The sequence below is a fragment of the Microcebus murinus genome, chromosome 1 (assembly GCF_040939455.1).
Source record: "Microcebus murinus isolate Inina chromosome 1, M.murinus_Inina_mat1.0, whole genome shotgun sequence".
In the NCBI taxonomy this organism is placed as follows: Eukaryota; Metazoa; Chordata; class Mammalia; order Primates; family Cheirogaleidae; genus Microcebus; species Microcebus murinus.
This window is the reverse complement of record NC_134104.1, coordinates 132,400,073-132,426,931: the sequence shown is the minus strand read 5'-3', so window position 1 is coordinate 132,426,931 and position 26,859 is coordinate 132,400,073. Positions and strand designations below refer to the sequence as shown.

Below are 26,859 nucleotides of genomic sequence, written 5' to 3'. Positions count from 1 at the left end.
TTGATCCAAACTAATCAGGCCAGACTAACTGGGCCCTCACCCAGGAGTTTAAGAGTTGCTCCCTACCCCTCACCCCTCGCCCCCAGAATTTTCTCTCTGGGTGTCTGTGGTCATGTTCCTTTAGGCAGGCTGTGGGGCAGCCAACAGCAGTCTGCAATGTGAGAAAAAATAAAATACACCTGCAAAGAGAAGAGATAAGAGTTGGAAAGAATCCCTAGCTTTTGTTGTTTGTGATATCCTGAACACTTCGGTTCTTGGGTCATCAGACACATACACAAATATCTTTATAAGACCATCTTTTTATTTAGATAAGTTAATTAGATTGCTTTACTTGCAACATGAAGAGTTGTTAATAACAATAGTGGTGCCAGAGTGACTAACTCTCCTCAAAGTGGACTGGTTGAGAGGATGGACCCTGAAACCAGTAAAAACTAAGACTCCCTCTAACGACCCTATGGCCTTGTTAGGGACATTAGAAGACTTCGTGTAAAGAGCTTAGAATAAATCTGAACACCATTCTGAAAGGCTACTTAACATGAAGCATGGCCCAGAGATCAAGCATCTGCATTTAAGAAGTGGAGTTCTAAAATGGCCAAGAAGTATTAAAAAAAAAAAATCATACCTGCATGATTTTTGTCTAAAGATACTTTCTTGGCCAATATATCTTTTGAATTATTCTAGAGCCAAAATTCCAGGTGTGTAGCTAACTAGATAATAAAAAGGAGTGGGGAAAGAAGAGGAGGAAGGGAAATGCAGCATGTCCATATCCTAACAATACCGGAGCTTCTACATGGAAAGTCTGAAAGAATGGCAAACCATGTGGATCTTCTTCCTAGGAACCCAGGCCCAACAGAGCCAATCAATCCATGCTCATTAGCTCATAAATTCCCTGAAGGCTTTCCCCTTTTTTTCTGCTTCTCCTTCAGATATCTCTCATTTGTACAAAGTAGCAAACTAAGCCTATGGGGAAAAACAAGTAAGACCCCATTTCTAACCTCTCTTTCTAGACCCCTTTCCTTTCCCAGTTCCTTTTTTCCTCCCCCCCCCCCCATTAGCTTAGCTTAGATCTTTCAGAGGTCTCTACCTTTCCCTATCTAAATCTACAAATCCTCCTACTTCAGTACTTTTTTCCTTATTTCCTATCAAGGAAGAAAAGAGGGAGAGATTGCCCCTCCAGCTACTACCACCTCCATTTATAGTTTACCAGACCACTGCAAGGCTTTTATTTTCCACCCCAGATTTGCTAATCTCTCTTCTCCTCCACCCTCCTCACTGAAAGTAAACTTTACTTATTGATGGGCATTTTCCCTATTCCTCGGATGTGCTGGGAAAGGAACCAAACTAGAAATCACTAGACTAGAGGGTGAGGCATATCTAAGGAAAGTACTGCAATCACTGACATAAGGTTTACATGAAAGGGAATTATGATAAAAATTATAAACTAAATTTATATCCTAGGCCACTAATGAACCTTAATATATAGAATCTTGTTCACTACCTATTTAAAGTTCACTTTATGTTGAGAGCATCTATCACACTTTCGCATCTATAAATGACCTAATTCGGTGCTATGCACACACAGACATACATATATGTTCAGCTTGTAATTGTAGTCAAATAAAAATTTCAAGTCCTCTTTTCTAATGGTAGCTGTTACCTCAACGTTTTATTGAAAAAGTAACTTACATCTATCTACAATGCATCAACTCCGACGTCTTTACAAGCAGTTGTTTCAACTAGCATTGGTAAATATCCAAATAATAATCCCATTTCTCATATATTAAAACTGATCTACATTTTTATTTTTTTATTTTTTGTGACCTCATTTGGAAATACTGATCTACATTTTTAATTGCTAGGTATACTATATATCTTCTTAAAGATTAAACCTTCATTTAAAATGTTAAGGATGAATATTACATTTACATAAAATATAGAAACTGATTTTTTTAAACAATGAAAGATTTAAACCCAACTGTATTTATGGTTTCATCACTTTAGCCTGATTGTAACATTTCTTTTTTTCTTTTTTTTTTGAGACAGAGTCTCGCTTTGTTGCCCAGGCTAGAGTGAGTGCCATGGCGTCAGCCTAGCTCACAGCAACCTCAAACTCCTGGGCTCAAGCAATCCTCCTGCCTCAGCCTCCCGAGTAGCTGGGACTACAGGCATGCGTCACCATGCCCGGCTAATTTCTTGTATATATATTAGTTGGCCAATTAATTTGTTTCTATTTATAGTAGAGACGGGGTCTCGCTCTTGCTCAGGGTGGTTTCGAACTCCTGACCTTGAGCAATCCGCCCACCTCGGCCTCCCAGAGTGCTATGATTACAGGCGTGAGCCACCACGCTGGCCTGACTGTAACATTTCTGTGATTGATGTTAACATCTAAATAAACAAACTTATAACAATTACACAACTACTAATAAACAAATACTGTAATTTCTTTCAGTGATCATCCAAACTTTCTAGGCATCTTCTGGTGTTAGGTACAAGAAACAAAAATAAAACAATCAGACGTTTAAAGAACTTAGAGTGATGAACACAAATGACCATACTGAATGTGAGAAATGCTGTAAAGAGGTATGTATTTACAGTGCCATGGAACACAAATGAGAGCAGCCTGAAGTGAATCACTTTTATCTGAGTTTTGAAGAATGATAAGGATAGAAGTTGGGAGAGGCAACATTCTAGGGGGCAAATTGAATATTGAAAGTTATAGAGATGAGGAAATAACAAAATGGGGATATAGTAAACTGGAATAAGGTTATAATGGATTTGTATATGGTATAAAAACTCGGGGGCACTTAATTCTAAAGGCAGCTGGGGCCTTAAATTTTTAAACAAAAGATTATTATAATAATTAAACCTACACTGGAGAACATGTAGAGGTAGATGGCCACTCTGATGAAAAGCATCAGTGGCTAAATTGTAAAATAATCCTCTTTTTGAATTTAAATATAGTTTTACTATGAGTAAAGTTTAACAGGTAGTAACTCAAAAGGAAGCTCTACAATTCATAGAGCCACTACAAGAGGCAGTAGAACATAATGGCTAGGGATACAGGCTTTGAAAGCTAGGACCTAAATACCAGCTTCACACTTAAGAGTGAGGGACTTAACCATTTTAAGCCTCTCTTTCCTCATCTGTAAAATGAGAATAACAATCATACCCGACATACTTAAGGTCAGCTGCTATCATTATTTTTTAATGTATTTTAAAAATCTAGGCTGGGCGCGGTGGCTCACACCAGTAATCCTAGCACTATGGGAGGCTGAGGGCAGATCCCTCAAGGTCAGGAGTTCGACACCAGCCTGAAGCAAGAGCAAGACCATGTCTCTACTAAAAATAGAAAGAAATTAGCTGGACAACTAAAAAATATATAGAAAAAATTAGCCGGGCATTGGTGGCGAATGCCTGTAGTCCCAGCTATTCAGGAGGCTGAGGCAGAAGGACTGCTTGAGCCCAAGAGTTTGAGGTTGCTGTGAGCTACGCTGACGCCACGGCACTCTAGCCCAGGCAACAAAGCGAGACTGTCTCAAAAAAAAAAAAAAAAAAAAAAAATCTCCACAGCATAGAGTATGAAGCACAAGAAACTAAGCTAAAATTTATATGCTAAGTCTAAAGAGTTGTCCAGAATATCACAAATCAGGCTTTCTACTGTTCCTTCATTATTTCATATACAGTGAATACCCAGAATATCGGACATATTCATTCACGCATATCATTTCAGAATGACCAAAATCCACCTCAAAGTCAAATATAAATTACAATAGTTTTTTGTATTTTGGTTATTTTTTTATTATTGGTGCTGTTTCCCTTTAAGCAAATAGTCATGTTATGTTTACACTGAAATTCTGTCTCCTTAAGAATTTTGAATGACATGTGTAAACTTTCTATAATGGTTAAGTGGGGAAAAAAAAATTCCCAATGGCCTTTTTCTTAGCTGCTTATTAGCATGGGGCAGGGCAGGGATCATTAGAACTCGTTGTCTAGCAAGAAAAATGACCCTTCTGCAGGAAATGATGTAATTTCTTTCAGTGCAACCCCAAAACCTCCTGGCAACAATTTATAAAGATATGCTAGAGCCAGGTGGAGGGGCTCATGCCTATAATCCCAGCACTTTGGGAGGCTGAGACCAGAGGATCGCTAGAGGCCACAGTTTTGAGACCAACTGGGGCAACACAGTGAAATCGTCTCTACAAAAAAATAAAAAATTAGTCAGACATGGTGGCACGAACCTGTGCCCAATACTGGGGAGTATGAGGTGGGAAGATTGCTTGAGCCCAGGAGTTTGAAGCTGCAATGAGCTATGACTGTGCCACTGAACTCTAGCTCGGGTAAAAGAGCAAGACCCTGTCTCTTCTTAAAGGAAAAAAAAAAAAAAAGATATGCTAGGTAATTAATTACCTTTCATCATGTTGTTATTTTCTATAGCACATACATCAAAAAGAGTTTTAGTGCCTGAAGTTTCAAATACACCCTCCCCTACTAAGAATGATTACATGGCTACTACAATCTGTTTATTAGCCTTGTCACTTGTGTTTGATCCTCCTCTTGAGACCAAATATTTCAGCTATCATAACTAAAAACCATGGAAAATTATTATTCCACAAAAGCATTCACAAAATGAAGGGAACTGGAAAGCATTCTCTCTATATAATCACATCACACAGTTTTGGGGCTTCACACTATACAGGTTAAGTCTTTTAGATATCACAAATAACCAAGTGGGGAATTGGTGAGAGTTCTGACAAGCTGCCTCTCAAACTGCTGAGGTCCCGTTTCCAAGCCGCCCAGCTCTCCTAGTTTCCTTGTTATCTCATTTGCTGCTTCTGCTCTGAAGAAGTAGAAGGCCAAATTCTTCATGTTTTCCTACTGCCAGACTCAGGCAGTCTTCACTTCAGGTGGACAGCCAGAAACCCAACCAAGCAGGCTACAAAGACACCTAAGAAGCTGTTTTTGTTGGCCTTGAATGCAACATATGCATTACAAGGCACTCACACTTTCATCCAACCAGTATATCTGACAAGCTGAGTAGGCTATACTTCCCTTCACAGGTTAAGACACAAATTTTTGGTAGCATGTCTTCAGTTTTTGTAAAATTTCTAGATTTATTAGATATTTATGTATAGATATCTAGCTATAGTAGATGTATCCAATATAGATATAGTTCAGAACTCTTACATAAAGAAATGTCAGTAAAACTATTCATAATGCAAAAAAATTTATAAAGATAGCTCTATAATCTTGATTTTTTTTTTTTTTTTTTTTTGAGAAAGGGTCTTGCTCTGTCACTCATGTTAGAGTGCTGTGGCATCATCATAGCTCACTACAGCCTTCTGGGTTCAAGCAATCCTCCTGCCTCAGTCTCCTGAATAGCTGGGACTGCAGGCACACATCACCACACCCAGCTAATTTTTATATTTCTTGGAGAGCTGGGGTCTCACTCTTGCTCAGGCTACTCTTGAACTCCTGGCCTCAAGTGATCCTCCTGCCTCCAGCCTCCCACAGTGCTAGGATTTACAGGCATGAGCCGCCACACCTGGCCCATAATCTTGATTTTTTTAATTTTATTTTATGTGTTTTTGGAGACGAGGTCTCACTATGTTGCCCAGGCTGTAGTGCAGTGGCTCTTCATAGGTATGATCATAGCACACTACAACCATGGACTCCTAGGATAAAGTGATCCTTCCACTTCAGCCTCGTGAGTATCAAGCCAACACACCCTGCTTTTCTATTTTTATATACTGGAAATTTTATGTGAGGTATTCTTTAAATACAGGCCAACTGTAGTGATATACCACTCCTTCATTTAAAGTTATCTCATGGTTTTCAACTGAAAAAGAAAAAATTTGATCCCCTCTCCTACCACTCTCACCCTCATTCACTATGTCCAGCCATACTGGCCTATCCCATTCAGCACTTTTCTATTTGCTGTCTTTCAGCCTAAAATGACCTTCTCATGGTTGGGTCCTTGTTATCATTCAGGGTCATTTCTCCAAAGTGGCACCAACCAGTGCTTCAACCTGCCCAGCCACTTGCTATGCCATTACCCTGTTTTATTTTCTTGGTACTGTTATCTGAAATTACTTTTGTACGTATTTCTTTTATTGACCCTTCCTCAATATGAATAAAACCACCTTGAGAGTAGAGACACTGTCTTTTTCACTGCTGTATCTGTAGTACCTGGCACAATAGTAAATGCCCAACAAATATTACACTGGATTACTGAATATGGTGAAGAGCTGCTGGTTGTAGCTATATCTTAAATCAAAGGGTCACAAAATGGAATAAGCCAGAGCAGGCACAGACCCATGTATTGGCAGTGTTGTCAGTAATTTGTATTAGTCAGCCTGGGTGACAGTGAAACAGGCAAAGAAACAGGCAGGGCAGGTAGGAGACTGCCCTGCTCACCCCAGTGATGAACTGACAGCCTCAATACACCTGCAAAACTAGCAGTTAGACTTAACCAGAGCAAACAAACAATCTGTTATTGGTTCAGACAATTCTCATGATGCAAATATGTGTTTAGTATGCTACGTATTTTAAAAACTCATTCAAGGAATATAATTACTAATTCTACTGGGCCTATTAAATAACTATTAGGGAATGAATCGGACTTTCAGTGTTTAAACCCATAATTCATATGCACACAACCTGGATACACAAAATTTTATCTCCTTCTTGAAAAGTCATGGGTCACAAACTGTTTTCCAGTTGAAGTGAGCATGCCTACAAGAAATTTATGAGAAAATTCTACCCAACTGGCTTAACATTTTTTTCTTAAAGAAGCATGAAGGGGAGGGAGCACATCAGGATGGGAGAAAGCCAGAAATGCAAGAGTGAACTGACAAGATTTCAACCAGAAAGAAAAATGCAAATTAAGCCTACAGTAAAGTTATTAAATATACTGCGATTTGACAAGCATTTCTTTCTATGCACCTTCAGGCCAAATAACAATGAGTAAATGTTATCATCTTCAAACCTAGCACTCCTTTAGGGGCCTGAAGAGTATCAGAAAAGCTTCAGAACTAAAAGATGACTGCTTTTAAAGGGGAGGCTTACTATCAGATTGGGAAGTTCAAATCTTTGAAAAGCAATGAAAATTGACTATAAACTACCAACTGTAGGAAGGTTTTAAGAGTGGCTCTGGAAAATAAAAAGAGAATGTAAAACATAGCACCAGTCACATGGAGACAGATGTATAAAATTATTATTACTTTTTTCTCTGGTTAAGTCATCACTTCAAAGAATGCCTTTCTTCACAAATTCATTATCAAAACACACATCACACTACATAAGACATAGGGAGCATCCAGTCCTTCCTAGGTACAAAATTTCTATAACAAATAAATTTGGGTTTCAAGATCTTAACAGCTTTTTCCTTTTTCCACAATCATGTGTTTTAACTTGAAGGTATTACAATATAGAATTGCCTCCCAATATAGATAAATGTAAATAGTTACAGTAAAATATAGTAAAAATCCCTACACATCTACATAAACTCCAGGAGGATGGATGGACAAAGTGAAAACTAACTTCAAATTTCAATTCTAATAAGAATTATGTCCTCAATATGTGATTTCCTTTAGGACTGGTCCGTATCACTTGAAAATGTTTACTCTGTATGTGAGAACATCTCAGGATACTAAGCTACAAAAAAAAAAAAAAAAGAAAAGAAAAAAGAAATAGAAATACCTTCTAGGGGGTTACCAGTCCCACCAGTCTCATTGAAGAATGAAGCTATGCATTCTGAGGACTTCCACAGAGAGGGGTTACTCAGAAAAAGGACCAATGCCAAAGAAGTGTAATATACTAAACTAGTAACCAATAAATGATGTTGCTAACTTTACTGCCAATCCCTGCCCACACATTACTATAATATAATCACTTAACATAAAAATTTGTTTTGAAATATTTACTTATGTTAGAGGAAAGACATCTTTCATATTTATAAAAAATCCTCCTGGGTGCTTGTAATAAAACAAATGTTTTCTTTTAGGGTCTTTTATGTATACCAATTCAACAATCTCCTTTTAGTTAAGATAAATGTGTTCTAGCAAAGTCTGCTAAGAAGTAAATTTTTATAAAGCCAATTCCAATAAATTCTTTAAAAATTGAGATGTATTCCCATGGAAGAGGAAAGTTGGAAGTGGTAGGAGTAACTTATTTGTGGAGCAAAATTCCTATGTAGCCAAAACACTTGTAACTCCACATGTTATCATTTGCTTTCCTCTGACAATACAGTACCCAACACTTTTATGATTCCAAGTAATTACTCTTTGAACTAGAAAAATGACTCCCAATCCTGAAAAGTTCTTAATTCTACCCTCAATTATCAAGTTAAACAGGACCAAGAGTCCCTGGCATAATGTGAAACAAATTAATAAAACACAATTAGTAGATAATTAGAAAGATGATGCTTACGTGATGCTTTAAGAGTTCTAGGTACATGTAAAGTATTAACAAAATAGCCAATCTCAAGAAGATGAAAAATTGAATATGATGAATAATTTACGCTGTGTTGAAAGTAAACATGTATCCAACTCATTCTAGCACATTCTTGAGCTTGAACAGAATACAAAAGGTCAATGCAAATAAAAGCATGCCAAACACTTTTAAGGATGGCAGCAGCAATTTACTGATTTTCCACTTTATACACTGTCTGGTATTGCAAACTAAATCCTACAAAAGAGATTCATCAAGATGTAATGTATGGGCTTGGAATGGTGGCTCATGCCTATAATCCCAGCACTTAAGGATGCCAAGGCAGGGGGACTGCTTGAGCCCAGGAGTTTTGAGATCAGCCTGGGCAATGTAGCTAGATCCTATCTCTATAAGAAATTTAAAAATTTAGCTGGGGATGGTGGCACAAGCCTGTAGTCCTAGCTATTTGGGAGGCTAAAGCAGGAGGATCAAGATTGAATGAGCCCAGGTGTTCAAGGTTGCAGTGATCTATGACTGAGCCACTGCACTCCAGCCTGGGCAACAGATCAGGACTGTCTCTTTAAAAAAAAAAAGTGTAATACATGAACCCAACAATATTTACTTATGATATCCATACTATAATGTTAACCAAAAAGATCACATAGGACTTGAAACTCGTAAAGGAGCAAGTTAACTTTTTTTGGTGAGAACATAGGAGACCAGAAAAAAAAAAAATCCTTTGAGAATTCACTGAAAATGACAGATATCCCGCCAGAAAAATAATACATACCATGTTAAGAAATTCTGCTCCAACATGTAAAAATGAGGTAAGACCCAATCACTTTTCTGGACAAATAAAATTACGTCTTCTAACTGAGAAAAGTAACACAAACATTTTTTCCTTCTTTCCATCATCTCTCCTCTAAACTGCACCTGTCACATGAAGGTCATCAACAAACTTGAAGTTGTAAAATCCAATGGTTGCTTGCTGATCCTCATCTTTTTCCACCTCACAGCATCATTTCAGACTTGATGATTACTCTAGCTCAAAACTTTCCACTCATGGCTTTCTAATACCACACTCTCTCCATTTTCTTTCTGTCTCCTTTGCTGGCTTCAAGTGTACAACCTCTAAATGCCAGATTGCCCAAGTACCCAGCTTGAACCCTCTTCTCAACTTTCTTTTCTAGGTGAGATGGAGGCATTCCTAAGCCATTCAAGAACCTATGCGATGAGGTCTCCCAAACGTATAGGTATTTCAAGCTTAAAATAATCCTCTGAGCTCCAATTACCTACATCTAACTCTTTTTAACACTTTCATTTGGATGCCTCATGGGAATCTACCTCAAACCTAAAGTGTCCAAAAAGGAGTCACTTCTACCCTGCCCTCTTCCCAATTACACACATACACCCTGGGGTCCTACTGCAGGTCTCTCCCTACCAGTGAAACATCACCATCATCTAGCCAACCTCGAAGCCACAGAAACTTCAGTCATTCTTTTTCCTTTTCCTCATCTCCAGTATGCAATCCATCAACAGGCCCAGGTGTTCTAACCCCATCTCCTTAATCTACTACTTTTTTTTTTTTTTTTTTTTTTTTGAGACAGTCTCACCATGTTACCTGGGCTAGAGTGCCATGGTGTCAGCCTACCTCACAGCAACCTCAAACTACTGGGCTCAAGCAATCCTTCTGCCTCAGCCTCTCAAGTAGCTGGGACTACAGGAATGCACCACCACGGCTGGCTAAGTTTTTTTCTATATATTTTTAGTTGGAAAATTAATTTTTTTTTTTTATTTTTTTTTTAGTAAAGACAGGGTCTCTCTTGCTCAGGCTGGTTTTGAACTCCTGACGTTGAGTGATCTAGCAGCCCCTGCCTCCCAGAGTGCTAAGATTGCAGGCGTGAGCCACCAGCCACGGAGCCCCGCCTATCTACTACACCTTAATCCTAACCCCCACCTAACATGAAACAAAGCAATATCCTTTCTCCTCTCCCTTCTTCCATTAGTGCCTTCCTCCAAGCTATTCTCCATACAGCAAGGAGGGTAGGGACAGCCTTTTAAATCATTACTAAACTAATCTCATTTCCTTGCTTCAAAACCCTGAATGGCTTCCTACTGTTCTCCAAACTACCTACCCTACCTACCATAGATTATAAAATATGCATCACCTGGCTCCCCCCACCTCAGGACCTCTATGTTTATACTTCCCTCTGTCTGAGATGTTCTTCTGGTACTTTTCACAAGGTTATGTCTTTTCTTCTCATATTTTAGGTCTTTGGCTAAAGGTCTTTTTAAGCCTTCTTCAGGTAACCCCCATTCCTCCAATTATTCTTCCTCACAGCATTCTGTTGATGTCTTTCCTACTAGTCATCATGACTTGTACTAATCCCTTTTGCTTGGTTGCTGTCTGTACTGCTACTAAAATTCAAGTTTCACAAGCCAGAGACCAGATCTGTTTCAGTTACCTATAGAACAATGCCTAGCACACAGCACTCAAATTTTAAATGATTATGATCTGATTTACTCACACTGCTGTCACTCTTGTACAATGTTACTTCATGATCATAATCCATGATTTTCTGAGCTGTATCACACCTAAAACTTTTCTCCAAGTGAGATCATCCCAAGCTTCTTCACTGCTGTTTGAAAACATGCTTCACTGTCTTTTCCTGTAGAATTTACTAGGGGGTCCGTCCCACAATGGTTTTCCATCTATCAATTTAAATAGATACAAATGCCCAATGTCCTGGTAGTAAATACAATCATCATCATTTCAATGCTAGTAGACCCTACCAAGATCGCTCTGTTGAGTGTTACTATTTAAAATTTAGTGCTGACATAGGTTGCTATAGACGAGTCAGATGTGACACCTGTGGCAAATCTGCTATTGAACACTATATAAGAGCTAGATAGTAACAGTTTCTTTACTTTGGCTTGGCATTGACTTTATCTGTCACATGCAGGTCAGCATGTTCTTTGGAAAGAAGACAGAATTCGTTTTTTAACTACTCTGTTAAAGTATTAGTGAACAGTATGCTGCCTCAACAGTTTGCTGTCACTGTAGCAAAACCCAGTGACAACTTACATTCTATGCATGAAAATCTCTGGCTTTGCAGGATTTTCCTAAGAGGGGCGGGACATCACCTTTGCCTTCCAAAGGTTTATCATCTATGTAATGTGGCATGGACTCTAGAAAGCAATCCCTAATCACTTGCATGCATGTTGCAAGCAAAGAGCTATTAGCATACAGCAGCTTCTGGATTACCAAACTCAAACAGGGGCTTTCATGGGTTTTTAGCCTATAGAGTAGGAGGGTTTCCAGAGGATTAGAAGCATATTCTGACACCAGTTACTAGGTCTTTTGTTTCACTTTAGAGCATGGCTGCATAAGAGAGGCTAAATAAGAATGGGCTTATTATGAAACCCTGTTTCACTTCACTGGTGATAGGGAATGTGTCAGATGTCTCAAGCGAGTGCCAGCATCTTCTAGCATAACCAACTATCTGGAATAGCTTTAGGATTTGGGAGACCACATCTAGGAATCTCAATTTATTTAGCACCCCTGGACCCATGCTCACTTGTTGGCAAACAGTAACCTTAGTCTTCTCAATCTAGCCTGCAGCACAGATCACATCTTTTTGTATCACACTGACTCCAGAGCTCCCCTGCGGTTCCAGGAAGGTCAAAATTGTCAAAACTGCTTGGGTGCCAACTCAGAACAACTGCCAGCAATGAACAGCTGTAAAATGTGACACCAATTTCCCAAGCTCTTTCCATTATTTTCTGAAGAGGGTAATGAAGATGTTCTATTAAACCATTAGACCCAAATTAGGTTTTTGAGTTTTGTGTTTTAATTTAATAAATATGTATTGTTTATCTACTAATTTAATAAATATGTATTGTTTATCTACTTTTTTGGGACACTATAGGGATACAAAGACATAATAATCCCTGCTCTCACGGAACTTACAAAGTCTACTGGGAAAGGACGAACCAAATAACACTAGAGACAGATGCTGCTTGTTTTCAGTTCTATACAAGTAGCTGGAGTGCTGCTCAAGCACCAAAAATGCCTCTAATTCTCTAGAAAATGGTCACTATCCAAATTCCAGACTTCCAGCCTTTCTAAAGATACACTCTCCATTTATGGCCTCAGTTCCATATTCTACCATCTTCTCTACAATTGTGTTTAAAAAAAAAAAAAAAGAAAGAAATAACATCTCCTTCTCTTGCATTTTCACTCTTTTCCTCTCAGCCTACAAAGCATACTCATAAAGTAAGAGAAAACTCCCTTGACTTTCCCTAGGGCTTTTGCAACCTTGGAGTTCTCCTCCTATTTCTCTGCTGCTTCTTTCTCCAGGTCCTCTTCATTTTCCAATCCTTCATTTGTACACATACCTGTGCACTCCGAGTACAATCTTCAAATCGTGGCAATCTCATGCACTTTACCACCACCCAAACTTTTTCTTTTCTTTTTCAGAGCTACTTAGACCTGAGTAACTTCCATTTTTTTTTTTTTTTTTTTAAACAGGATCTTGCCCTATCACTGGAGAGCAGTAACATCATCATAGCTCACAGCAACCTTAAACTCCTGGGCTCAAGCAATCCTCCTGCCCCAGCCTCCCGAGTAGCTGGGACTACAGGAACATGGCACCATGCCAAGCTAATTTTATTTTTTGTAGAGACAGGATCTCACTATGTTGTCCAGGCTGGCCTCAAACTCACCCAGCCTCAAGCAATCCTCCTACTTCAGCCTCCCAAAATGCCAGGATTGTCAGCAAGAGCCACTGTGCCCAGCCACAAACTTTCAAATCTAATATAGATTCCAATGCCAGTTCCAACCTCAGCACCACCATCAGCCCACATCAGATTCAAGGTGTGCAAACCTACACACATGAAAGCATCATGATACCTGCAGTTTACTCTCAAACGGTTCCACAAAATATATAAAGAGAGCAACAAAGCAAACACAGTGAAATTTTGCTTATGAATCAGAGTGAAGTATGGACGCTTGCTGTATTATTCTTTCAAACTCTTCTGTAGCTTTGAAATTTTCAAACTAAAAAATTTGGGAAAAACATGTAGGGTAAGAGTCAAAGAGTTTGTCTAATCTAAAAGTAGGCCACATAGATCTCAGAGTTCATTGACTAATAAATAAACTCAAATATATAATCAAAAATTTACTGAAGACCTATTAAGTGGCAGAAACATGCTAAGCATTGTATATAATCAACAAAGCAAATAATTAAAGCTTTTTAACCTTGGTGATATGATATACACCTCTCTGCCTCAAGCCAGTTCATCTTCCTATCCAAATTTACTTCTGTTAATGGCACCACCAACTTCCCAAACACCCCAAAGATTTCTTTTTAAGTCTTCCATATCTAAATCAGTGGTCAACCCTGGGTGCGATGACTCATGCCTATAATCCCAGCACTTTGGGAGGGCAAGGCATGGGGATCACTTGAGGCCAGGAGTTCCAGACTGGCCTGGGTAACATAGCAAGACCTCATCTCAACAAAAAAATTAAAAACTTAACTAGGTATGGTGGTATGTGCCTGTAGTCCCAGCTACTTGGGAGGTTAAGGCAGGAGGATTGCTTGAGCTCAGAACTTCAAAGTTGCAGTGAGCTATAATCACACCATTGCACTCCAGCCAGGGCAATAGAGCGAGACCCTGTCTCAAAAAATAAAAAAGTAAATCAGTGGCCAAGTTCTCTGGATTCTACTGCTTTCTGTCTCCTCTCCATTTTGATGGTCGCCTCCTATGCTCAAAGCCCTTTTTTTTAGTCTTCTACCTGGACTACTGCAGCAATCTCCAAGTTTCCTGGTTCCTATTGAGCTCAATCCTTACTTTGTCTCTTTTGAGATATTCAGCCCTGTTTGATTTATAATCCCGACTCAAAAGGGCTTCAACAACTCTTATTCTTCAACACCTATAAAATGGAATTCAAAGCCTTAGCCTGATGCTGAGGAATACCACAAGTTTTATCTCCTACTCCTTATTCTACTTATCTTTTCACTCTTCAGCCACAGGTTTGCACTACTGCCCAACAGTGCCCTCTGTCTTCCCTCTGCCATCTTTGCTTACACTGTTTTCCCCCATTGGGGATATTCCCTACTCTTCCCCACCCCACTTCTTACCTCCTCCATGAAGCCTCCCCAGATCACTAAGTGCTCCAGCCACAACCCCTCACACTTAGGTCAAAGTAATCTCTCATTCTTCTGAACCTTTATAACATGTGATTTGCATTTATTATACTTTCCAAATATTCATATTTAAAGTTATTTATTTATTTTTGAGACAGTGTCTTGCTATGTTGCCCAAGTTGGCCTTGAACTCCTAACCTCAAGTGATCCTCCTGCCTTGGTCTCCCAAAGTGCTGGGAGACCAGCACTTTGTTTGTGCACGGGCACAAACCACCATACCTGCCATAACATTCATATTTACAAGTACTATTCAAAATCTGTTTATTTCTTATGAATGAACTCCTTAAAGGTAGTGTCTTTTGCTTTGTAATAGGCACCCAAGGTTTGTAACAGGAATTTAATATCAGCACTCTTAACAAGAATCCTGAAAAACTATTGAGTGTTGCCTTCTAAGCTATAAGCATTTTTTTCAACTTTTTTTTTTTTTTTTTTTTTTTTTTTTGAGACAGAGTCTCACTTTCTTGCCAGGCTAGAGTGAGTGCCATGGCGTCAGCCTGGCTCACAGCAACCTCAATCTCCTGGGCTCAGCGATCCTACTGCCTCAGCCTCCCTAGTAGCTGGGACTACAGGCATGCGCCACCATGCCCGGCTAATTTTTTTTTGTATATATATTTTTAGTTAGTCAATTAATTTCTTTCTATATTTTGGTAGAGACGGGGTCTTGCTCAGGCTGGTTTTGAACTCCTGACCTCGAGCAATCCGCCCGCCTCGGCCTCCCAGAGTGCTAGGATTACAGGCGTGAGCCACCACGCCCGGCCTCAACATTTTTTCAATTTCAATAAAATACAAATATTTTAACAGAAGTATAGTTTTTAAAATTCTGCTAATATATATATATAACATAAGATTTGCCATTTTAACCATTTAAGTGTACAATTCAGTGGCATTAATCACATTCACAACATTATGAAACAATCACCCTGCTATTTCCAAAATTTTCACCACCCCAAACAGAAACTATGTACTTATTAAGAAATAACTCCCCATTCTCCCCTCCCAGGAGTACCCAGAAACCTCCAATCTATTAATACTTTCTGTCAAGTCTGCCTATTCTAGGTATTTCATATAAGTGGAATCATACAATATTTGTCATTTTGTGTATGGCTTATTTCACTTAGTATAACATCTTTAAGGTTCATCCATGTTATAGCCATGTATCAGAATTTGATTCCTTTTTATGGCTGGATATGCCATTATATATAAATACATTTTGTTTATCCACTCATCTATTGATGGACACTTGAGTTTTTCCCACTTTTGGGCTATTTATTATGAATGCTGCTGCTATGAACATTGACACACAAGTATCTAAGTCTGTTTTCAATATCCTGGGTATGTACCTAGCAGGAGAATTGCTAGGGCATATGGTAATTGTGTTTAGCTTTTTGAGGAACAACAGTAGTATAGTTTTACAATCCAGATACTGTCTTTTTGTAAACACAGCAGCCACAAGAGTTCCTACTCATATGGGAAGCAATTCACTTCTGGACAGGTTTCTTTCCTTCTAACCCACTCAGGTCCCAAGTGATGATCACATTTCTAGGAGCCTGACCCTAGTTTGGGTGCTATTTTCATTGTGCTGACACTCCAGCCTCCTAGTTCTCACTATGTTTCAACATTTCCTTTATACATGTAAAGGTACACAAACTGCAATGGTGATGAAACTAAACATCATTTATTTATATGTTTAAGTTACTTTTCTATCCTCAATGCCATTTAGTAACATCAAATGAATGGAAGATATTAAAAGGAAGAATATTTTTCAGCACATAATATGGGCTTTTGTAAAGGATGACTTCTGTTGAACCCATTTCTTATACCCAAACAACCATTTAAATCATGCTGAACCTGGATGAGGTAAGTAAGACTCTATTGTTACAAGAAAAGGCTCTTTTTGTTCTAAAACCAAGGTTAGCAGCCTGGGACTTCTAAACTGACATCTCACTACCCTTGCCAGCAACTATAGAAGGTACTGCAAAACCAGAAAACTACAACAATGTAAATTCACATAAACTATCTGGAAGTATACACACAAAGTGCTAACTTGGAGCATCTCTGTGCAAAAGAGCAGGATCAGAAGAGATCATGAGAAAGATCTTTCGCTTTTTACTCCACAAACTTCTGCATTCTAATTTTTCAGAAGCATGCATTTTTATTATTGTCTAATGGCTTAAAACTATATTTAAAATACAGGCAATGTTAGTAAAAAAAAAAAAGGTGAGCTATCAAAAAAGACTAAATGGGCAATTCCAATAATATCATTATATATCACATGCAGAAAACTCTCATCTCAATTAAACTTTATAACACTATGAGGCAGGCAAATCAGGAATTAGGCCCTTTTAGTAAATAAGGAAAGGAAGGCTGAGAAAATTTAACTTCCTAGACAAATGCACTAAATTTATTAAAAATCATCTTCAAAAAAGTACAATTTAGCTGTGAAACTTTAAAATCAACTATACCTGATTACATAATACATTTTCCCCAGAAAAATAAAAAGCATTGACTTAGTTAGGTTTACATTTTCAGGAAACAGAAAAATAACAGTCAAAATGTAATAAGGTAATATAAAAGAGAATTATTATTCTCCCTTATGCTTGAAATGTTTAAGGACTTCTCAGACATTTTATCCTAAAATAGCACACCTCTCCATAAGAATTTTTAGGTTTTAAGTCTCTATGTGAAATGTTTACTCATAAAACAAATGTATCCATTAAATAAAATCCAAACTTTAAAGGACTTGGGCAAATATGCCATTTAGTATGTACCAACATAGTGTCTACAGACATTTATGTCTACAGGCTAGTTATACAGTCATAACTAGTCAATTTAGCAAAGCTTGAGCCCTGAGCTATAAATTACAGCTGCAAAACTGACTCTAGTGGCCCAGAGTTCACCAGCTATCTAAAACGCATAATTTTACAATCCAAGATAGGGCATACTTTAGGGAATCATTATAGTAGTTAAGAGGATTTTTTTTCCCTAAAAGAATAAAACCAAATGGTAGGGGGGAAAAGCCTCACCAAAGGCATAGTGAATTGAGAGACTATTTCATCTGTGTGTGTGTATGTGTATATATATATACAACCAAACAGCTCAGATACTAAAAGTAAAAATTTGATTTGTGGCAATATAAAGCAATTTGAAAATATTCACTTAAAATACTTTTGGCCTAGTCATTTAATATAATCTGTATTTTGTTCTTAAAAAATCTACTCAACATAATATACAACATTAAGGATTTAACTTTATGTTTTCATACATTATATTTAGCAACTACATTTCGTGTTAAGTTTTGAAGTTCAGTAACTTCAAATCCAAATATTTTTGCCAAATGAAATACTAAAATTAGTGAACACGAGCAGTGCACCCTCCTTGAAAAGGAGCAATTCTACTTATTTGCAATAATCAACTGTTTATTGAGGTTACTATGTGCCAAGAACTATATTTTAATCAAGTAATATGTTTAATTAAATTTTAAACTACAGATTTAATACTGATTGAAGAAAGTCTTACAAAAGGTAAAAACATAAGATACATTAATTGATAACCATTTAACTTATTCAAAATATTATTTATAGTTGATTGAATTATAATTCCAATAGGAGCTGAGCTATTGAAAGCTCTCATGCTCAGGGTAACCTTAAACATGCATACTTTTAATAAATCATCTTATTCACACATTTTCATTGGATGCTAACTTCAAAAAGTATCCCCAAACAATTCATCTCCAACAAGAGTACTGAATATTGGTACTCTATAACATTAAGACAACGCCATAATAAGCCAACCAAAAGTAAAAATTTCTGTTCACATTAAACAACCCCACTGGAAGATGCCTTCAAAAACTAAAACCATCTTCATTTTTAAAGACAACACAAATACACCTTCTCTTGCAAATTAAAGATGCCTGATATTTTCCCCAAAATCAGATATTTTTCTCAAAATGTATTAATATATTTTCTCAAAATATATTAAGCTTTGTCTCCCCCCCCCCAGCTACCCAACAGCAATCCAGTTTGGAACTTCCCCTGACCACAGGTAATATTTGAAGATTTCACCTTGAAGAGGTAATGAGGGTTTTCCAAAGATGAAAAGTTCCACATGCCTCAGCAGCACAAATCTCTCACACACAAACTCAGCTAAAATGGTTTGAACTGAAGTGTACTTATCTTATTTTTAAATGATTAATCTCATGAAAATTGTTTACAATTTTCAATTTGATTGCACTTATTCACAAGAAAGCCATTATATATAGTAATAAATGTTACTAGTTTTTAAACTATGCCTTAAAAGCTTTACAATTTAATCAGCTAGAGCTGTCTGAACTCACAAGATACACACATAGGAGAGACACAATACTGAACAGAATAACTACAGAGCACAGATCTACCTTGGGGAACATCCAAGGATTCCACAAAAAACAATCGAGGAAATCTATAGGCTTCCATTTGAACAACTGTTCCACTAAAGTAAAATTGTTAAATATCACAGCCCTAAACCTTATCATTTCTTCACTTTCTCAACCATATGAAAAGATTCTTATAGCCACGAAGGAAATCTTCAAGAATGATTAAGTAGTTCAGTTATAAATTACAGTTTAAGAACATTTCAAATGCCAAAAGACTTTTCTTACAAAACAGTACAAAATTTCACCAAAGAGCATCACACACCTGATCAACATTAAGAACAAATGTAACAAAAATGGCAACACTGAAGTCTGCATTTAATCCATTAATCGCAGTTTAGAAAATTCAGTGTTAATATGAAAAAATATTTCATTTAGCTTTTCAGCCAAAATATTTCCACACACTCATCTGAAGTTCTGTGTATGGCCACTAAATGTCTTCTTGTCATCATTCACTTCTACTCCCACCTATAATTTTAGAACACTTCTGAAGTCTCACAGCCCATTCCAATGCCAATCTTGAGGACTGAGCATTAAGATTAACGTTATACTTCATTTTTAAACTATAGGAGTTACAGAGCTGAATAATAAGCCTCCCTTAAATGACTTCATTATAACTCCTCACCTCACTATTGATTTAGTAAACTCATCACATCTTCCACTTTGACCAAACAGTAGCAAAATGGCTACTTTAAACAAAATTGTGATCAACAAACCTCAGATAGTTGGTTTCAAATTCTTCTGAAACTGAAATGCAGTTATGTATATACTCTGAATAAAGCAATGCTGAGGAAAAACACCCCCATGGAAGAGCTTAAATCTGCAATTTAAAACAAAACTTTTTATCAAAGCCAAATAGTTTCCTCAATTGTTCTGCCAATAGTCCTACACAAAATTTATATACTATGGAATAAGTCTGAAGATCCAGTAGTTGATTTAATTCTGTGCTTTCTTAGCAGAGCTTGAATACAAGATTACAGCAAAGCAGTTTTCTCCACCAAAACGCACGTAGCATCGAAAAGGTTTTACATCATCCTTAATGCCATAACAAAGATCCATGATCATGCAAGATACACCTTTAAATTTGCTTTACAGTTTCGTTTCATACATGCAAAAGTCCACTCCAAATCTATTACTTCTCTTCAACACAGTACTGAGTTTGCCAGAGGCGCAATCAAAATAGTACATCAGGTTAATATATTTCAGCTGTCACTTACGTTAGCACTGTAACAAGCATTAACTAAAGAATAAAAGCAAAAGCATGATAATAAAACAAAAAAAATGTGAAAAGCGTCTCACCTGCAGTTAGGTGGAGGGTCTAAAGTGATGTCTGCCAGTTCCTTCTGAATCCTGGAGTCGGGGAAACAGGGGAGAGAGACAAACACAAGAAATATTAAGGCGATGGAAGCTCCCACCTGTAACATTTTGGTCTGGCATATAAATTTAACAGCGACAACTGGATTTTACTGAGGAAAGAGGAAACGACACATCAAAAGCTTCAGGTCCCTAGTTTAGGAAAAAACTTTTTTCACAGAGGCAGTGAGGCGGTGGTCCCGAACTCACGTTATCTACAGCATGTGGGCTCCAATCCTGCCTGGCACACATAGGCAGCTCTACTTCTCGGTGTTTTCCACTTGGGAAATGAGTTTAAAGTTTCTCGCTTGCGGACTAGTTTCCTGACTCTTTCCCGTGCACCTCCTGTCCCCAGGACGGAGAGATCACAGCCCTCGGTGGGTGGGAAGGACGCGAGTCCCCAGCCTCCTCTGGCCCCTCCAGGCCCGCCGAGCTGTGCCCTTTGCACTCCCAGACGCCCTCACGCCCACGCCCAGCAGGGTGCCCCCGCAAACGGGGGTCCCCGGAGCCGCCCGACACCTGTCCCCCACGGCCGGCCGCCCCCGTCCTCCGAAAGGACGCCAACATGGCCGCTCCCCACGAGGCCCCTCGGGCCCGACCGACCCGCCGGCCGTCGCGGGGCGCCCGCGTCTCCCCGCCCCCTCCCGCGCGCCCGACGGCTCGTGCAGCGCGGGCGAAGCGGCGGGGGGAGGGGAACGGGGTGACAGCACCGGGGCTCGCCAGCTCGCCTTCCCCGGCGCCGGGAACCTAGGCCCCGAGGCCGCGCGGGCGCCAACACCCGCGCCCCGCCAGCCCGGCGGCCCGCACAGGTGCACTAACCCCGGCCTCCGCCCGCCCAGCACGCTCGCCGGCTCGGACTCTCGGCCCACCTTCCCGGACCTGCTTTAACCCGGGCGTCCTCTAACTTCCCGCGGGCCTGCCCCCTTCCTTCCCCATGGTCCGCTCGCAGCCGCTCGGGACACAGACGCTGCCCGCGGTCGTCTCCCTCCGCACCGACCCTCGACTTCACAAAGAGCCCCATCCCCCACTCCTAGGCCGAAGCCACCAGGCAGTTCACACCAAGCCCTGGCCTTTGTCTTTTGCTTACCTAGGCGCTTACAGCATCAATTAATGCGACATAGTTTGGGGCCTTTAAGCTTCATCCACCTTCTAAACGGTGCCTATTTTTATAACTTTCCCTCTTTCTAGCATATAAAGCCCAAAGGGGCTATGTTACAACTTAAAAATCTCACTGAGGCAGCACAGTAGTAAAAACAAAAACCAAACACACGGCGACTGGATTCACAACAACGGATGTCTTTCCTTTTCCAAAGGTTTTCTGAGGGTAGGAAAAGAGACTCAGCTATATGCGAAGAGGAATACGTTTTAGAAGGTGTTGTATTTTCCATGTTATAAGTAAAAAGAAATTAAGGGTGATGATTGGGAGGGGGGAGTTCTTCCCATTGGAGGACATTTCCTGTCTCCTAACAAATCTGGTCAATTTTAGAAAGCGGTTTGTTCACAATATCTATCTACATCTATTTATCAGTGTTTTGCTACCAATAAGCATTTCAGTTCTGAGACATTCGCATCTCTGCTGTCTGACTCATTATTGTATGCTAGACTGAAAGTTTGGAACCCTGGTTTACTGATTCTTTACCTGCATCTTTTTGAATGACTGCATTTTAAGACCTAGCTAGGGACACAAGCAAAAATTTCCTCCCTCTGAGCACAACGAATATAAAAATACATATTGACTTCACTTACCCTTGCCAGCTCAACTTCTACAAAATATTCACTGAAAAGGTAGTTGCTTTTTTAATACCTAAAAAGTGTAATACCAGACGGCTTTATCCACTTCATCTCAACAGCCAGCATGTGTACCATTTCTAGAGAACTGGCAAAAGATTTACAAGAGTAACTCATACATATGTCCACAGAGTAATTCTTATTTGGACCACTGTCAATGGGGGCTTTCCTCTACCGGTGGTTTACAAACCACTTTACAATATGCAGTTAGTAAACTGTTTATCTGCCAATTCAGGCTTCTTTTTCACTCCATCTTCTGGTAAATGTGCCCCTTCCAATTCTATGGGAACATCTACATTCCAAATCAATATATTCCACAGAACAGCTTCTACAGGGTCTCACTAACATAAATTTTTCTCTCTTACTCTTTCCTGGATACACCGTCCATCTCCATTTTTTACCTTTTGCTATTAATCTTAGTTCTGCTTTTACACTAACAGCCACTCTTTCAGCAAGATATCCAGGAAGCTAAAGCCATACAAACAAAAATAAAACACCCTGAAGTAAACAAAAACAAACAAAACACCCTGATGTAAACAAAAACAAACAAAACACCCTGATGTTAACTTACTGGTTAAAATTACTATTTGTGGTTTCCCACTTTTCATTTTCTACACCTATCATCTCTCCCAGCCCTCTCCAATGAGTTTTTAACTTCCTTAGCGTAAATGGGCAAATTGTGTCTACCCTCTCTGTAATTCACTGACACAAAGCAGACTATTTTATTTATGTATGCTGCTACTTACGCTTTTACTCCCAGATATATTCATGTACACCAGGAATATCCAGCAAAATATAAAAATACTAATGACAGAAAGCAACTAGCCTGCCTTGAGCAGGTCAGGCCAAAAGCTGAGTGAGAGGATGGAGGTGGGGGTGCTAAGAAGGGCCCATCCAAAGCGGGCAGGATAAATGCTGCAGGCGTCCTCAAACTACAGCCCGCTGGCCACATGCAGGTGTTTTTGCCCATTTGTTTTTTTACTTCAAAATAAGATATGTGCAGTGTGCATAGGAATTTGTTCGTAGTTTTTTTTTAAACTACAGTCCGGCCCTCCAACGGTCTGAGGGACAGTGAACTGGCCCCGTTTAAAAAGTTTGAGGACCCCTGTGCTAGGGTCTGGGAGAGCCACACAGGGCTAGTCAATAAAAGCCAGTTAGGACTCCAGGGAAGTTGTACCATCAAACCAACTCTCTGAAACGACAACAATCTTGCAGAGGCATCTTGCCACTTAACTCAAGACCGCCATACTACTTAAAATAAGCTAAAGTCACTCCTTCATCAGCCCATGGTGAGCACTTCATCAAATTTTCAAATTTCAAGTCAGGCAGAATGACAGAACAAATTCTCAAACTCCGTGTTCCAGGCTTACCACTCAGCGGAGATCTAAAGTTTCATGTTCCATTTTATTTTAAATTATTTTAAGAAGGGTATCCCTATCTAACCCACCATTCGGATTCCTTACTATCTTCCTGGTTTGCCACTTTAAAGTTTAACAACTGTCTAACTTCGAGAGCAAAAGGATTTATGAAAGGTTGTCTGGAGGCTCCCCAGAATCTGCTATAGATTATTTTAAGGGTCAGGGGGGATCAGAGAATATTACTGAAGGATGACAGAGGAAAAGCAGCTACCTCCAGAGACGTATGAGGAAAAGAAAAAAGAAAAATAGCCACTGCTTGAATTCAATCGAAAAAAAAAGGTGAAGGAACATTTTTACAGCATGAGAGCAAATAGCATGGAAAAAATATGAGTTTCCCTGAAATTTGGTAAATTGAAGTTCTTAAAGAGAAAAAAACAGAATCACAAAAATAACCTAGAATAACCATTTTACAATCACTTATTGATTCATTCATTTGCCTCAACTCTCCAAATTAGAAAAATATCTTTAAATTCCAGAGAACATGTTTCCACCTACCTAATTTTTTACCTGCTAATATGAGTTACTTATTCCTTATGCAATATGGGGCAAACACTCTATTCAAAAAAGATCATCCATGCAACAGGTGAGGAGAAAGTAAGGTGGTCACAGAAATTCATTTTGATACGGTTGTCTGGGCAGGTATTAGTTATTAAGAAGTGGGATGACAGCCTTGGGGAGGGTCACAGATTGGTGATTAATAGGACAAGTAATCTGAAATCAGATTTGGGCGACTAATAAAAGTCATGAGGGTTTTTACAAACTTCAGCAAGAAATGGGAGAGGCAAGCCACAACAGCTGCACGTGGACAATGATTTTAAAAAAGCAGCCGCAATAGAAAAATTAATTAAGGCTTCCAAGGTCCTTCTTTCATTTTTAAGAACACATAAACCATGAGCAGAAGGGCATTTAAGCTACCCACATTAGGAGGCATACCAAACGCACCAAGGGGAAGATAGGAAGCCTGCGGGGTGGGGGTGGGATGAGAGGGGAAGAATGCTATACCTCTTGGCGCTGGTGGAGAGGAGTTTGGAGTTTTTGCTCATGCTGACTTTACTCTCCTTCTTCTTGGGGGTGTTTGTTTCTTTCTCGGTTTGCTGGTTGGAGGACGAAGATGAGGAGGAGCTGGTGCTGGCCCTCGAATCGTCATCCGACATAGCGAACCCCCCACCCCACCCCGCGAACAGCCCCTGCAGGGGACAGAAACAAAACAGAAACACACAAACCATGCAGGCAGTGTAAATAAGGAACTTGGGTGCTGTCAAGAGGGCACTGACCAGGGGTGCACACGGCCGCCCACTGCCCTCCACCCGCTTTTCAAAGTCAGGCCATTAAGGCTTTTGCAAATCGGACGCGGTTTGTTTATTTTTGGCCCCAAGTGGGGGACGCGGTGGGAAAACGGCCTGGAGCCCGGCGAGCGGCCCCTCCCTCGCCCCCCGGGGCTCCCACCCGCCGGGGAGGGGGAAGCCGAGGAGGCCGAGGAGCGCGGGGCGGGGGCGCGGGGTGCCTCGGCGAGGCAAGGAGGGAAGGTCCCGGCGGCCGGCCGGCCTCGGGGCTGTTTTTGTCCGCTTTCCGGGGGTCGCGGGGGGCCGGGGGCCGGGGCAAGACTGTGGGGGCCACGAGCGGAGTTTGGCGAGGTCGGGAAGAGAGGAGGGGCGGGAAGGAGTAAGAGAGGAAGCCGAAACCCGGGGACGGAGGCGGGGAGCCGGTGCCCGGTGGGGGAAGGGAGAGGCCGGCGGGGGGCAGGGGCGACGAGGCCCGAGGCCCCCCCGCGCCGCGCCCCGACGCCCCTCCCCGCTGGCCTGCCCTGGGCCACCCAGCTCCGGCTTCGCGGCCGGGCGGGGGTCCGGAGCACACGCCGGATCGCCACCCGCGGAGGGGGTGGGGTGCGGGGGGGGGGCTCGGCCTCCGCGGTGAAGGAATAACAATGAGCCCCTCCGCCCGGGAGGGGTTAATCCCCGCGGGCCCCCGCCCCCGGGGAAAACGGGGCTCCCCCAACTCCCCCTCCCCCGGCCCCCTCGGCGGCCAGTGGGGGGCTCCCGGGGCAGCACTGACAGTTCAAGCCACAATGCCCCCCCACCCCCGACGAGGGAGGCCCCCGCACCCCACGCGGCCCGGGGTCCCTGCCCATCCCCCGCAGGCGGGCCCCGGACCCCTGGGGCTCCCCAGCCCCTCTCCGCCCCACCCAGCCCTGTGCCCCGCCGCCCGGGCAGAGCGGGTCGCGGGAGGCGGCGAGGGGTGTCCCCGAGGCCCGGCGGCGCGGCCGGGGGGCAGCGGGCGGCGGGGGGATCCCCGTACCTCTCTTTGTGTCTGGCTCCTCCGTGCCGCCGCCGCGGCTGCTGCTGCGGCTGCGGCTGGGCCTGGCCACTCGTGTCTCTCTCTCGCTGGGAGAGAAGCGGAAGTGCAGCAACAGCAACTATTAAACAGGCAATGGCTTCCCCCAGCCACACACGCTCGCACACACACCACTCCTCCTCCTCCTCCTCCTTCTCCTCCTCCTCCTCCTCCTCCTCCTCCTCCTCCTCCTCCTCCTCGCCCTCACCCCTCCCCCACCCGGCCCAGTCCCACCCACCCGCGCTCCCCTCCCCCTGCAAAACCTCCGGGGGGTGGCGCGAGGAGGACACTGGGGACCCCCCAAAACCCTGCCCCTCCTCCTTACCCACACCCCCACCCAACGCCTCCTCGGGACGCCCGGGAAGGGGGCTAGGGGTGTGAATCTTCTCCTAAGTGGTTCGGGGACCTGGATTCTGGGCGGGAGAGGCAAGCCGGTGGAGGTGGGGGGCGCTGGGAGCGATTGGTACTAGATGGAATAGGGGGGTCACGAGAGAAAGTTCTTTCCAATGAGGGCTTTTGGAAAGAAGGGGGCAGGGAGGTGGCAAATTGGTGGAAAAGATGGTAATCCTGGTGGCAAGGACTTTGGACCATAGAATGCAGCGGGGAACTCCTCCTAAAAAGTGATCAGTTTAAAGAGGAAAAAGGAATCCCACAACGAGTTTCATTTGGGGTAACACTTGCTTCTCCCTCTGGCAATTTACCTGCTCGGACCAGAGGTCAGAGAAGGACTGTGAGAAAAATCCCAAACCAGGAGTTTTCTGCTCAGGGCACGAGGCACGTGCGAATTTACAATATTAGATTCTTCCAGTCAGTTTTTATGGAAAATAATGTGGTTTTGTAAAAGCGATGCAAAGGATTTCGTGACAGGTAAAACCAACGTGTAACGGGCTTGCAAATGTGAGGAATCACTGGGAATAAGCCGTAG

At 41.3% G+C, this 26,859-nt stretch overlaps 1 protein-coding gene across 1 annotated transcript in view; it reads right to left on the bottom strand.

The window, feature by feature from the left end:
* Positions 1 to 26,063, bottom strand: part of LOC105860526 (ubiquitin-conjugating enzyme E2 E1) — a 62,932-nt gene extending 36,869 nt beyond the window's left edge. The window contains exons 1-3 of the mRNA XM_012745327.2: positions 25,899 to 26,063; positions 24,606 to 24,790; positions 20,344 to 20,394 (exon numbers count right to left, since the gene is read on the bottom strand). Of these exons, the coding sequence (XP_012600781.1) occupies positions 20,344 to 20,394; positions 24,606 to 24,757 (203 nt within the window). The 5' untranslated portion in view covers positions 24,758 to 24,790; positions 25,899 to 26,063. The remainder of the gene's footprint in view (positions 1 to 20,343; positions 20,395 to 24,605; positions 24,791 to 25,898) is intronic.
* Between the last annotated feature and the right edge of the window lie 796 nt (positions 26,064 to 26,859).